At 48.4% G+C, this 14,440-nt stretch overlaps 1 protein-coding gene and 1 non-coding gene across 2 annotated transcripts in view; both read left to right on the forward strand.

Annotated features, from left to right (window-relative positions):
• Positions 1–14,440, forward strand: part of RNFT2 (ring finger protein, transmembrane 2) — a 110,227-nt gene that overhangs the window by 37,150 nt on the left and 58,637 nt on the right. The window contains exon 7 of the mRNA XM_025402154.1: positions 2,189–2,342. Coding sequence (XP_025257939.1) covers positions 2,189–2,342 — 154 coding nt within the window. The remainder of the gene's footprint in view (positions 1–2,188; positions 2,343–14,440) is intronic.
• LOC112635617 lies at positions 5,115–5,218 on the forward strand. The gene has a single exon (XR_003121962.1). It is a non-coding gene; the product is annotated as a U6 spliceosomal RNA (small nuclear RNA).

A 14,440-nucleotide genomic window follows, 5' to 3' on the forward strand; every position in this document is an offset into this window, starting at 1 on the left:
CTCTGCTTCAGCCTTCTGAGTTGCTGAGACTACAGGCATGCACCACCATGCTCAGCTAATTTTTATTTTTTTAATAGAGACAGGGTTTCACCGTGTTGGCCAGTCTCGAACTCCTGACAAGTGATCCGCCTGCCTCTGCCTCCCAAACTGCTGGGATTACAGTCGTGAGCCACCGCGCCCAGCCTCAAAATGGGATATTCACAGTACCTACTTCATAGAGTCTTTGGGAAGACAACATGAGTTAAGACATGTAAAATACACAGAGCAGGGCTGCATGACATCTAAAGCCCGTATATTTTAGCCACTATTACACAGAACATTCCCCTCTTGGGGGGTGTTGGAGAGCAATGCCACTCAAAGTGTGGTCTGTTCACCAGTGCCAGTTTGAGAACTGCTTGTTGTCTGTCTCCAACGAGTTAAGTACAGAAACTGAACATGAGGTTTCACTTATCTGGTCATGGACAGGTTTACACTACTCAGCTGTAGAGTATGGATGGAGAACTTTAACTGCAGCCAGGATGTCTGGGTTCCAGGCCACCTCTGTCCCTTAATATTTTCAGGACCTTCCACATATTACTTTACCTTTCTGTGCCTCAGTTTCCTCATCTGCAAAATGGGGTGGATAAAAGTACCTGCCTCATAGTATTACTATCGTCATCACTGCTGCACCGCAGGGTCTGTAATCTGGCACCTTATGGTGCCAATGACACCATAAGGGAGGGAACAATTCCCATTTTATTCATGAGAACACTGAGGCTTACAGAGATAACTTTATTTGCCCAGGGTCCAATAAATGGAGAAGCCTGGATTCCAGTTCAAGTCTGTCTGATACCAACGCCTTTATGCTTATGTAGCGTGACTTTGGGCAGCTGACTTCACCTCTCCAAGCCTCAGTGCCTTATTTATAAACTGGAGATAAGCAACACTCACTGCACAGGACAGTCATGAGGATCAGTGAGCAAAGAGCTTAGCACAGTTCCTGGCACATCAGTTTCCCTCCCTCCTTCATAGTATTGGCCTGCCTTCCCTCCCTCTCTTTCTCCTCCTTTCTTTTCTTCCCTCCTTCCTTCTTTCCTTCCTTTTGCCTCCTCTTATAAAGCCTGTTGTGGACCCACAAAACTAGAGGGCACTGTTATGGTTGGGTTTGTCCCCACCAAAACTCATGTTGAAATTTGATCCCCAGTGGTGTTGGGAGATGGGGCCTAGCGGAAGGTGTTTGGGTCACGGGTATGGATCCTCCATGAGTGGTTTGGTGCCATTTTCATGATAGTGAGTGAGTTCTTGCTCTGGTGAAACTGGGTTAGTCTCATGGGAATGGATTAGTTCCTGTGAGGGTGGGTTCTTATAAAGCCAGGATGCCCCTGGGGTTTGTCTGCTTCCCCTTTGGCCTTCTCTTTCATGTTATGATGCACCAGAAAAATAACCCTCACCAGAAGCTAGTGCCGTGCCCTTGAACTTCCCAGCCTGTAGAACCCTGGGCTAAATAAAACTCTTTCCTCTGGCTGACAGCAGTGGCTCATGCCTGTATCTCAGCCCTTTGGAAGGCTGAGGTGGGGGGATCACTTGAAGTCAGGAATTTGAGACCAGCCTGGCCAACATGGCAAAACCCCGTCTCTACTAAAAATACAAAAAATTAGTCAGCTGAGTTGGCAGATGCCTGTAGTCCCAGCTACTTGGGAGGCTGAGGCGGGAGAATCACTTGAACCCAGGAGATGGAGGTTGCAGTGAGCCGAGATCACACCACTGCACTCCATCCAGCCTGGGAGACAGAGCAAGACTCCATCTCAAAAACAAACAAACAAACAAAACCACCTCTTTCCTCTACAAATTACCCAGCCTAAGGTATTCTGTTATAGCAACACACAAAAAAGGACTAAAACAGGGACCTTAATGAAACTCCAATATGGCCATTTAACTCTCAAGGGAACTAAGACTCAGAGAGGTTAAAAGATCCACGTGAGGTCACAGCAGGTGAGTAGCAGATTCAGGAAAAGAACACAGACGTCTGACTCCCAGTTCAGTGCTCTTTCTATAGGTGATACTTCAGGAAAAGGACACAGATGTCTGACTCCCAGTTCAGTGCTTTTTCTACAGGTGATACTTAGAAGGCTCCTTCCTGAGTGAGTAGAAGGAGCTGCTGAGGCCTGGCCCTAAGGGAACCTTCTGACCCTCTGAATCCTTCCCCCAGCCTCATATTCCTGAAGCCCAACCTGGAGACACTGGACTTCTTTGACCTGCTGTGGATCGTGGGGATCGCAGACTTTGTTCTAAAGTACATCACCATCGCCCTCAAGTGCCTCATCGTGGCCCTGCCCAAGATCATCCTGGCCGTCAAGTCCAAGGTAGGCACTGGCTGCAACCATCAGGTAACCCCAGTCACATGGATCACACAGAGGATTCAGAGTGCCTTCTGAGGAGGAAAGAATGGATGAGGGTGGACTGATGTCAGCACATAAAATAAAGAGAGCCTGAGCTCGTAGCTCCTGTCACCCACCTCTTCTAATTCCATGAAGCTGAGCATGGCTCTTTGTCATCACCACCTTGTCACACCTCTACTTTCCAAGTGCATTTCCTAAGTTAGGTTGTTCACAGCTACCCTTGATGCAATTTTCATCCACATTTCACCTGAGAGAGGGAAAAAAAAGCATGTTAGCATGCTCTGGGTCCTGCTTCTCCCAGGGAAGGAGAGCCCTAATAGGTTTTGACTATTTGTGGCTTCCAGGAGCTAATTTTATAGAGGGGACTGAGGCTCGGAAGGAAAGATCTCCATGATTGATTAGTGATGTCTGCCACAGACCCTGGAGTGGGTGGTGAGGACAATGATGCTTTGCAGTGTATCACAGAGAAAGGCCTCCAGGCAGGTGTTGGAATGAAGAGGCCTTGGGGAGTAGACTTTGGAGTTCAGAGGACTGAGCAGGGCTCAGACAAGGTATCACCTATAGGACATAGCGATTGCCAGTGGCTCTGTAAGGTGACCCAAAGGGAATGTGGACTGAAGCAGATGGACTAAAGAATGTTTAAAGTCTCCTGCTTTCCATTATGTAAAAACAGCCATCTTTCAAGTTCAGAAAGCTGAGACATGTCCCAGGCATTGCTTGACAGCAGAGCGGCTTGGAAGTGACCATCGATCTTGAGTGGCAACTAACCCAACCCATGACCCCAATCTTTGGGCCCGTTTTGGTCCTCCCACCTTTCATGTCCACTCCCTTCCTCCACTGTGTGATTTAACACGGTGGTCCCCAACCTTTTTAGCACCAGGAACCGGTTTCATGGAAGACAGATTTTCCACGGATCAGGGTGGGGATGGTTTTGGGATGAAACTGTTCCACCTCAGATCATCAGGCACTGGATTCTCGTAAGGAGCATGCAACCTAGATCATCCCTCGCATGTGCAGTTCACGATAGGGTTCGCACTCCCAGGAGAATCGACTGCTGCAGCTGATCTGATGGGAGGTGGAGCTCGGGTGGTAATGCTTGATCACCCACTGCTCACCTCCTGCTGTGCGCCTGGTTCCTAACAGGCCACAGTCTAGTACCAGTCATCAGCCCCGGGATTGGGGACCCCTGATTTATCTAGTTGAGCCAAAATCCTAGGCTGCTGAGGTTTTCTTAGACGAAGCCACAGCTCTGGTACCCAAAAGGCAGTGCTAGGAAATGCAAAATGGCATAAAGACAAAAAAAAAAAAAAGAAATGTGGAGAAGAAAGGCCAGAGGGGAAACAACAGGCCTAGGAAAGTCCTCAGATGCCTCCCGTTTACCCTCCCCAAGACCATGATGACCAGGACCTTTTGCCCACTGAGCTCGTGCAGGGTTCCAGGTCAGCACCACGCACTTGACACTGGAAAGCAGCATGGCCTGATGGCTATGCCCATGGACTCTGGCATCAGACACATCTGTGTTCAGATCCCAGCCATGTGCCTCTCCAGCTGTGTGACTTTGGGCAGGTGACAAAAACCTAGTTTCCTCATCTGTCAACTGAGAATAACAATAGCACCTTCCTCCAAAGTACTCCGTTTGTAAGAACTATTGGTTGTGGGAAATACAGAGTGCTTTGCTCCACACTCTGCACATGGTAATTGCTCAATGAGTGATTCACAATCCCTGTGTTGTCTAATCTTCATGACTGCCAGCTCTGCACTGATTAGCTGTGCAATCTTGTTTGAATGACTTAGCCTCAGTGCCCTCATCTGTAAAATGGGGTAATAGTTTTTCAGCTAAATGACTTCCTCTGATCGTTTCAGCTACACTCTCCATCTTTCTCACCCTGCTGTCTGCTCAGTGGGCTGATCTGCGTGAACTATGGGCTCCTGTACCCATCAGCTTCCGGTTGGGTTCAGCCGATGGAGAGAGAGGCAGAGGTATTTACTCCCCCAGCATGTTAGTCTCCTGTGGCTGCTGTGACAAATTGCTACAAACTTAGCAGTTTAAAGCAACATTAATTTATTATCGTTCTGGAGGTTAGGAGTCCAAAATGGGTTTTACTGGGGCAAAAATGAAGGTGTTGGCAGGGCTGTGTTCTTCCTCCATCTTCCAAATCAGTGATGTCAGGTTGAGCGTTCTCTCCTCTCTCCTCTCTCCTCTCTCCTCTCTCCCTCCGTGCCACACCTCTGCCTTCATTGTTGCATCTCCTGATTCTTACCCTCCTGCCTTCCTCTTATAAGGACCCTGTGATGACACTGGCCCTACCCAAATAATCTAGGCTCATCTCCCATCCTTAATCACATCAGCAAAGTCTCTTTTGCCACATAAGGTAACATTCACAGGTTCTAGGGATTAAGGTGTGGACATCAGCTGGGCGCGTTGATTCACGCCTGTAATCCTAGCACTTTTGGGGGGAAGAGGTGGGCGGATTGCCTGAGCTCAGGAGTTCAAAACCAGCCTGGGCAACATGGCGAAACCCGGTCTCTACTAAAAATACAAAAAAAAATTAGCTGGGTGTGGCAGCATGCACCTGTAGTCCTAGTTATTCGGGAGGCTGAGGCAGGAGAATTGCTTAAACCCAGGAGGCAAAGGTTGCAGTGAGCCGAGATCGCACCACTGCACTCCAGCCTGAGCAACAAAGCAAGACTCCATCTCCAAAAAAAAAAAAAAAAAAAAAACAAGATGTGGACATCATGCCCACTTCAGCAGCACATATGCTAAAATTGGAATGACACAGAGATGAGCATGGCCCCTATGCAAGGATGACACACAAATTCATGAAGCATGCTATATTTTTTTTAATCAAAAAAAAAAAAAATAGGGCCGAGTGTGGTGGCTCAATGGCTTACACCTATAATCCCAGCACTTTCGGAGGCTGAGGCAGGAAGATCGCTTGAGGCCAGGAGTTTGAGACCAGCCTGGGCAAGACCAACCTGCTGGCGAAACCCCGTCTCTACTAAAAATTTAAAAAATTAGCTTAGTGTGGTGACACATGCCTGCGGTCCCAGCTATTTGGGAGCCCAAGGTGGGAGGATCGCTTGAGGCCAGGAGTTCCAGACTGCAGTGAACCATGATCCTGCCACTGCACTCCAGCCTGGGCAACAGAGTGAGATTCTGTCTCTAAAAAAAAAAAAAAAAAAAAAGTAAATAAAAATAAAATAATTTTCTAAAAGATATGGACATTTTTGGGTGGGCGCAGCATTCCGCTCCCTGCCACACCTGGTTTCCTCCCTCCCGGGTTACCATGGGTCAGTGATATTCCTCGTACTTCACATTCAGTAACCCACTGAATCTCTACAACATCCCTGGGAAGCGGGCACTGTTATTCCTACCACCCGCTTTCTCACATGTCGAAAATAAGTCTGAACACACAGTTCCTATCACAGGCAGCTCCTCCAGACAGCTTTCTGTCTAGGTCTGGTGACTGTGCCCTCCCTTTACCCTTCTGGACTAGGCCACCTCTTGTTGGTTTCCACAAACCCTGCCCACACCTTTGTAAATAGCACAGGTATTAAACTCTTCAGTTACCTGATTTTAGTATGCCAGGACCCTACTCACTCTACCATGAGACTTCCCTCATGGCGTCAATGGAGTTTATGAATATTTAGGGCTGGCCTGGCTCATTGTAAGTGTTCAATACATGTTGGCTACCAGGGTGATGCTTTTAAATCACTGCTATGCCTCTCTTTCCTCCTACTACTGCTACTAGCACCCTACCCTTCAGGATATACACACTTATCCCCATTTTACAGACAAAGACATTGAGGCCCAGAGATCCCCCGATAGACACTTGTCAGAACCAGGATTTGAACTCATGTCTGCCTTATGTCAATCCCAAGGGTCTCTCCCAGCTGTCTGACCTCTGGGAATCCTAGCCAGGATTGTTTCCATAGGCTTTGTGTGCCCCTACATTGGCTTCGTGTTCTTAGGCTGGGAACCCCAGGGGGAAGCTTCTGGTTGGCCCCCTCCTTGAAACATCTGCTCCGGCCTCACTCCCTTGTTAGATAATGACAGGTCTGGCCAGTGAAGGTCTGAGAGCTACACTGCCAGCTTCCTGGGTACCACATACATTGACCAGGAATGGGCTGCAGCCATCAGCTGCCTCGTCAAGGTGGACCAGCTCCTGCAAGGGCATAGGTTGCAGCCACCTGCAGGCACAAGGCACATCATCCTCACTTGAGCAGTAACACCCCTCCCTGCGCCCAGCTACAGCCAAGCTCCGACCCCAGGAACCCAGGATGAGGAGGAGCCTGGACTGAAGCCAGTATTGAGAAATGGCAATGTCTTCCACTTTTCCTTAGCACCTGTCAGCTGCTGGGAAATTGTTGGCTCTCCACAGCCAGCCAGGTCAGACAGAGGGGCAGTACAGGCAGAGCCCACAGAGTGGCCTGTGCTAAGTGACACTTGAGAACAGATTGTCACCAATGGATCATTTTTCTGCCTGTTCTAATTAGGACCAGGAATAACAACTGTAATAGCAAACTCTTAGAGGCCACTTAACTGTGTACTGGCCTCTGTCCCAAGTACTTTACATGTACAAACTCATTGAGTCATGACCACATCCCTGTGAACAGGATCCTGTTATTACTGCCATCCCATTTTCACAGATGTAGAAACTACAGGCCAGGCATGGTGGCTCACACCTGTAATCCCAGCACTTTGGGAGGCCGAGGCAGGCAGATCACGAGGTCAGGAGATTGAGACCATCTGGCTAACACACAGTGAAACCCCATCTCTACTAAAAAAAATACGAAAAAATTAACCGAGCATGGTGGCGGGCACCTGTAGTCCCAGCTACTTGGGAGGCTGAGGCAGGAGAATCGCTTGAATCAGGGAGGCGGAGCTTGCAGTGAGATGACATCACACCACTACACTCCAGCCTGGGCGACAGAGCGAAACTGAAAAAAAAAAAAAAAAGAAAGAAAGAAAGAAAGAAACTACAGCACAGAGAGGTTCAGTGACTTGCCCAAGGCCACACAGCTAGAAGCTGAAGAGTAAAGTCAGACTACCAGGCAGTCAGGCCCCTGAGTCTGAGCTTTTAGTCTCTCTGCTGTGGTCAGAACAGAGGTGCTGTCCAGTTACTGCAAAGAGTGGGATATTGTACAGATTCACTTCTATAAGTAGACTCAGAGCTGAGAGTGCAAAGCTAGACCAAGGCTTCCTAGCATTCTCCCTGGCTGTCACTGCAGCTCACGATCTGTGGTCTGCAGCATCCACTGCATGTGTCCTGTCCTCTTACAATTCCCCAGTTCAGCTCCTGGGAAAAGGTCTGACTGGCCCAGGTCATTTTGTGTGCCAGCTATTTCATAGGTCAGCAGCTGGCCAATGAATGGGTGCACATGGTCATGTGCCTACCCCTTGTCCAATCAGCTGTTGCCAAGGGGGAGGCAGTGTCAGCTGGTATGGAAAAACATGGCTGCCTTTCAGATGGGGCCTGGGTTGAGCCAGGCAAAGCAATGAGTCATAGTAGACCTATTTTCAAGAAGGAACTCAGGATCTTCCCCAAAGCCTGGGCCTCTTCTCATTGTTCTAGATCTCAGAGTATAGCACTTCCCTCCACCCCACATTGTTTACATCAATAACCTGGAAAGGACCTCTGACTCTTCCTCTCTCTTCCTTGCGTCTTCCAGTCAGCAACCAAGTTCTGTTCATTTTACCTCCTCAATGACGTGGGAGCCCATCCTCCTTCTGTATCTCCACCGTCACCACCCTAGTGCTCACCACCATGAGACCAAAGTAGTCTCCCTCTGTGTGTCCACTCCAACCCCCTCCACTTCATTCTTTTCCCTGCCAGCAGAGCAGGATTCTAAAAGAAAATTAATCTGATTATCCTCTCCTATCACTTCCCCTCACCTCCGCCCAACTTAAACCCTCCAGGGACTGCCCTTGTGCTCAGGACAAAGACCAAGCTCCACAGGCGCGGCTACAAAGCCTACCCAGGCTGTCTGTGCCCCCGCCACCAGCATCACGCCCTGCCACTCCTTGGCTCCCCCTCTGTTTCTTCCCTCTGCCCTCCTCCCTCCTGTCTCAGCCTCTTTCGCATGCCCTTCAGACCCCCAGAGATGCTCCTTCTCCAATGGATCCTTGAGGCCTCAGTTCAAAAGTCTCTTTTATATCACCCTAAGTACTGTTCTTTCATAGCATTTCTGATTACCTACTTGTGTGTGTGTGTGGCGGGGGGGCGGTTGTTTGTTTTGTTTCGTTTCGTTTGAGATAAGGTCTTGCTCTGTTTCCCAGGCTGGAGTACAGAGGCGCAATCACAGTTCACTGCAGCCTCAACCTCCCGGGCTCAAGCGATCCTCCCAGCTCAGCCTCCTGAGTAGCTGGGACTGCTCAGTGCACCACCACACCTCTAATTTTTTTGTTCTTCTTGGGGGTGGAGTCTCACTTTGTTGCCCAGGCTAGTCTTGAACTGGGCTCAAGTGATTTTCCTGCTTCAGCCTCCCAAAGTACTTGCGTGATTATTACATTCGTTCCTGCCTCCTCACTATTTGAAAAGTCTGTTTGGCCCACCAGTGTATCTGTAAGACCCGACCCAGCATTAGGCACTGGGCAGAGCTCTGTAAATGGCGAGTAAGTGAAATGGCAGAGAAACTGAAGTTAGCTCCATCCTGCCCTGTGCCTTCTGGTTTATTTTCAGCAGGTGAAAATAAAACAGGAAAGCCAGGCACTGTGGCTCACGCCTGTAATCCCAGCACTTTGGGAGGCCAAGATGGGTGGATTGCTTGCTTGAGCTTGCAAGTTCAAGACAAACCTGGGCAGCACAGTGAAATCCCATCTCTACAAAAAATACAAAAAATATTGGCCGAGTGTGGTGTACATGACTGTCCCAGCTACTCAGGAGGCTGAGGTGGGAGGATCGCTTGAGCCCAGGAGGCAGAGGGTGCAGTGAGCTGAGATTGTGCCACTGCACTCCAGCCTGGGCGACAGAGCCAGCCTCTCAGTATTCTTCTGACGTAGGTGCTAGTTACTTTTATCAATGGTTGAGGAAATGGGGGTTACGAGATCAGGTAGTTCCTTTTGTTGTTGTTGTTGAGATAGAGTTTCACTCTTGTCCCCCAGGCCGGAGTGCAATGGCGCGACCTCTGCTCACTGCAGCCTGCGCCTCCCAGGTTCAAGGGATTCTCCTGCCTCAGCCTCCCAAGTAGCTGGGATTACAGACACGTGCCACCACACCCGGGTAATTTTTGTATTTTTAGTTTCACCATGTTGGCCAGGCTGGTCTTGAACTCCTGACCTCAGGTGATCCCCTCACCTCAGCCTCCCAAAGTGCTGGGATTACAGCCATGAGCCACCACGCCCAGCCCAGATCAGGTAGTTCTTATAGTCACGCAGCTGCTCGGTGGTGGGGTCAGGATGACAGCGCAGGTCTTTACAACTTCAAGACTCCAGCTCTACCTCACCACCCTAGTGCTCTACCTCAAAGGAGTGGGTTTGGGACAAGATAAGGAAGGCACTTGAGGCTGACTCATCACCTGGTGCCTTCTGGGTTCTGTCTAGATTCTTTCTCATAGTCCAACTCTTCCAAGGCTGTCAATACCCCTGTGAGATACAACTCACTGTCACCTCTTTCTGGATGAAAAACTATTAGTTTCCTGTGGTTGCAGTTACAAAATACCAGAAAATTGGTGGCTTGAAATAAGGGAAAGCGTTGCTGTCTCACAGTTCTGGAAGCCAGAAATCCAAAATCAGTGTCGCTGAGCCAAAATCAAGGTGTCAGCGGGGCTGCATTCCCTCCAGAGGCTCATCCTTGCCTCTTCGGGCTTCTGGTGGCTCCTGGTGTCCTTGGCTTGTGGCTGTGTCACTCTAGTCTCTGCCCCCATAGCCACATGGTCTTCTCCTCTTCTGTGAATGATGCCTGTCTCTGCCTCTCTCTTATAAGGATACATGTAACGGTATTTTGGGCCCAGCTGGATAAGGCAGGGCAACCTCCCCATGCCTATATCCTTAATCACATCTGCAAAGACATGATTATTTTCTAAATAATGTCACATTCACAGCTTCCAGGTATCCTTGAGTGGCCATTATTTCCTTTACTACACTGAGGCTGAAAGAGAGGTGAGATAATTTGTCCAAAAAACACCCAGTTGCTCAGTTATAGAATCAAAATGAAAACCCAAGTCTTCCAACTCTCAAGCCCGTGGCTACTTCTGAGAACCAGGAGACCATCTGCCAGATCGGCCAGGTGCTGGAGGGCCTGGGCCATTCCTAACCTGCAATTTTACAGCTGTGGTGCCTTGAGCAAGTCGCTTAATGTGAGCATTTTCCTCCTGCAGAAAATTGAGATGTTAACAGTAGCGTTCTTTAGATACTGCAAAGGTAAAAAGACTTGGCAGGGCACAGTGGCTCACACCTGTAATCCCTGCTTTGGGAAGCCAAAGTGAGAGGGTTGCTTGAGGTCAGGAGTTTGAGAGTAGCCTGGGCAACACAGCAAGACGCCACCTTTATAACAAAAATAAAAATAAAAATCAATTAGCTGGGCATGGTGGCATGTGCCTGTAATCCCAGCCACTTGAGAAGCTGAAGTGGGAGGATCACTTGAGCCCAGGAGTTGAGGTTGCAGTGAGCCATGATCACGTCACTACACTCAGCCTGGGCAATAGAGGGAGATGTTGTCTCTCTAAAAACAACAACAAACAAACAAACAAAACAGAAAAGAAGAAAGATATAATGTGTGTATGAAGAGTTATCACCTAGAGAGGAGGCAGGTAAGGCTTTGTGGACCATCACGGGTCCCACCCCCTGTCTGGCATACTTACTTATCCCTCTCCCTCTTTCACTCCCTTACTCTGTTTTTCATGCTCCAGACAGACCCTACCTCTTTTGCTTCTCTTTTTTTTTTTTGAGATGGAGTTTCACTCTTCTTGCCCAGGCTGGAGTGCAATGGCACAATCTTGGCTCACTACAACCTCCGCCTCCCGGGTTCAAGTGATTCTCCTGCCTCAGCCTCCGGAGAAGCTGGGATTACAGGCATGTGCCAGCACACCTGGCTAATTTTGTATTTTTAGTAGAGACGGTGTTTCTCCATGTTGGTCAGGCTGGTCTCGAACTCCCGACCTCAGGTGATCCGCCTGCCTTGGCCTCCCAAAGTGCTGGGATCACAGGCGTGAGCCACTGCGCCTTGCCTCTTTTGCTTCTTTATGCTCATTAACTCGCCCCATTCTGCAGCATCCCTATGTGGTAGATGCTGTTCTTATCCCATTTTCCAGATAAGAAAATTGAGGCACTGAGACATTGAGAAACGAACCTACAATCTTCTAGAGTGGGCTGCTTTCTCCCCTGTCTCTCACCTGCACCTACTGATTCATCTACCTCAAAAAGCCTTCCCTCATTCTTATGTCTTGATAACTCCTGTTCTCTCTGCAGATCACTGCCTCTTAGAAACCTTCCCTGCCTCTTCAGGCTAGGGATGGTTCTCCCACGAGGACTCCTACAGCACCCTATACTTCCCCTATTCTAGCACCCACCACTCTGACTGTAATTGTTCATTTAAATGTCTGCCTTCTCTGCTTAATTGTAACCTCTGTGACAGCAGGAAATGAATGCATCCAGGTTGTTTGTTGATGGATCACCAGTATCTGCTGTGTATTCAGAAGTGTTCATTGTATGTATGTAAGTATGTATACATGTGTGTTTGAGTGGGTAGATGGACAGGTGAATGGATATATAGGTAGGTAGATAGATGAATTAGATGACCATCTGGGAAGTTTGGTGGATGGATGGATAGGTGGATGGATGGATAGATGGATGGATGGATGGGAGGAGAGTGGATGGATGAATGGGTGGGTGGATGGATAAATGGGAGGAGAGTGATGGATGGATGGATGGATGGATGGATGGATGGATGGATGGATAAATGGGAGGAGAGTAGATGGATGGATGGATGGGTGGATGGGTAAATGGGAGGAGAGTAGATGGATGGATAGATGGGTAAATGGGTAAATGGGAGGAGAGTGAGTGGATGGATGGGTAAATGGAAGGAGAGTGGATGGGTGGATGGGTAAATGGGAGGAGAGTGAGTGGATGGATAGTTGGGTGGATGGGTAAATGATAGGAGAGTGATGGGTGGATAGATGGTGGATGGATGAATGGGAGGAGAGTGGATGGATGGATGGTGGGTGGATGGATGGATGGATAGATGAATGGATAAATGCAAGTAGGGTGGATGGATAGATAGTCTAATCTGTTGTAATAACTCACTACCTCCTCTTACAGCAACAGCAAGAGCTTGGATTTCATTTTCAGCTCAGTTCAAACCTCTTACATTTGGTAGGTGTCAAAACACTTCTTTCACGAAGACACAAAAACCTATAAGCAAAGTAGTACTCACTTCCCTGTGCTAGAAAAGACCATATAGGGCCTTTGAAAGAAATCTGGCAGCCACACTTATAATAATAAACATGGCTAAATATTGCTGAGCATTTATTATGAGGCAGTGTGTTAAGCAAAGCCATTTGTTCAAGAAAGATTTACTGAATGCCAGCTACATGCTCCACTCTGTTCTAAACTCTGAGGATACATCAGTGAACCCGTAAATAGAAACCCCTGTATTCCTGGAGTTTATATCCTCCTAAAGACATTGTCTCAGTTGATCTTAACAGTCCCAGGAGGGTAGATGCTTTTGATATCTCTTTTCACAGAGAGGAAACTGAGTTAAATAACTTGCAAAGGAGTGCAAGCCTTGCAGTAACAACACAGATAGCAGCGGGAACAGCCAGTGTGGGGCCAGCCTTTCACGTGGGCAGGCAGGGCTCTAATTCATTTCCATCTGACGTCAGCCTCGTGAGGGAAATACTGTTGTCTTGACTTTTGTTTTCTTATTGAGATACAATTCACGTAACATAAAATTCACCATCAGGCTGGGCGCAGTGGCTCATGCCTGTAGCCCCAGCACTTTGGGAGGCCAAGTTGGGCGGATCTGTTGAGCCCAGGAGTTCAACACCAGCTTGGGCAATATGGCAAAACCCGGTCTCTACCAAAATACAAAGATTTAGCCGAGCATGGTGGCACTCACCTGTAGTCCCAGCTACTCGGGAGGCTGAAGTGGGACCATCACTTAAGCCTATAAGGTTAATTCTGCTGCAGTGAGCCCTGATGGCAGCACTGCACTCCAGTCTAGGCAACAGAGGGAGACCCTGTCTCAAAAAAATAAAATAATAAAAATAAACCATTAATCATTTTAGAGTATGCCATTCAGTGGCGTTTAGTACATTCACAGTGTTGTACAACCACCACCTCTGTCTAGTTCCAAGACATTCTCACCACCCCAGAAGGAAACCTTGTCCCCGCTAAGCAGTCACATTCCTTTCCCGCTTCCCGCAAGCTCCTGGCAACCGCCAGTCTGCTTTTCATCTGTATGGATTTGCCTCTGCTGGACATTTTGTATAAGTGGAATAATACACTATGCGGTCTTTTGTGTCTGGCTTCTCTCATGCCATGCTATGTTTTCGAGGTTCATCCATGTCGTAGCATGTATCAGCACTTCATTTCTTTTTTTTCTTTTTTGAGACAGAGTCTCACTGTGTTGCCCAGGCTTTAGTGGACTGTCATGATCTTGGCTTACTGCAACCTCTGCCTCCTGGGTTCAAGCAATTCTCCTGCCTCAGCCCCCCCGGAGTAGTTGGGATTACAGGCGGGCGCCACCAGGCCTGGCTAATGTTTGTATCTTAGACAGACGGGGTTTTGCCATGTTGGCCAGCCTGGTATCAAACTCCTGACCTCAGGTGATCCGCCCACCTCGGCCTCCCACAGTGCTGGGATTATAGGCGTGAGCCACCACGCCTGGCTTTCATTCCTTCTTATGGCTAAACAATATTCTATTGTGTGGATAGACTACAATTTGTTTAGCCGTTCCTCTGTCAATGGACATCTAGACTGTTTTCGCTTTTTGGCTGTTGTGAATAGTGCTGCTATGCGCTTTTGTAGACAAGTATCTGTTTGAACGCAGTTTTTGCGTTAAATACCTAGGCGTGGAATTGTGGGTTGTGCTGTAATCCTCTGTTGAACTCTTTGAGGAACT

This window comes from Theropithecus gelada, chromosome 11 (assembly GCF_003255815.1).
Source record: "Theropithecus gelada isolate Dixy chromosome 11, Tgel_1.0, whole genome shotgun sequence".
NCBI classification, from domain to species: Eukaryota; Metazoa; Chordata; class Mammalia; order Primates; family Cercopithecidae; genus Theropithecus; species Theropithecus gelada.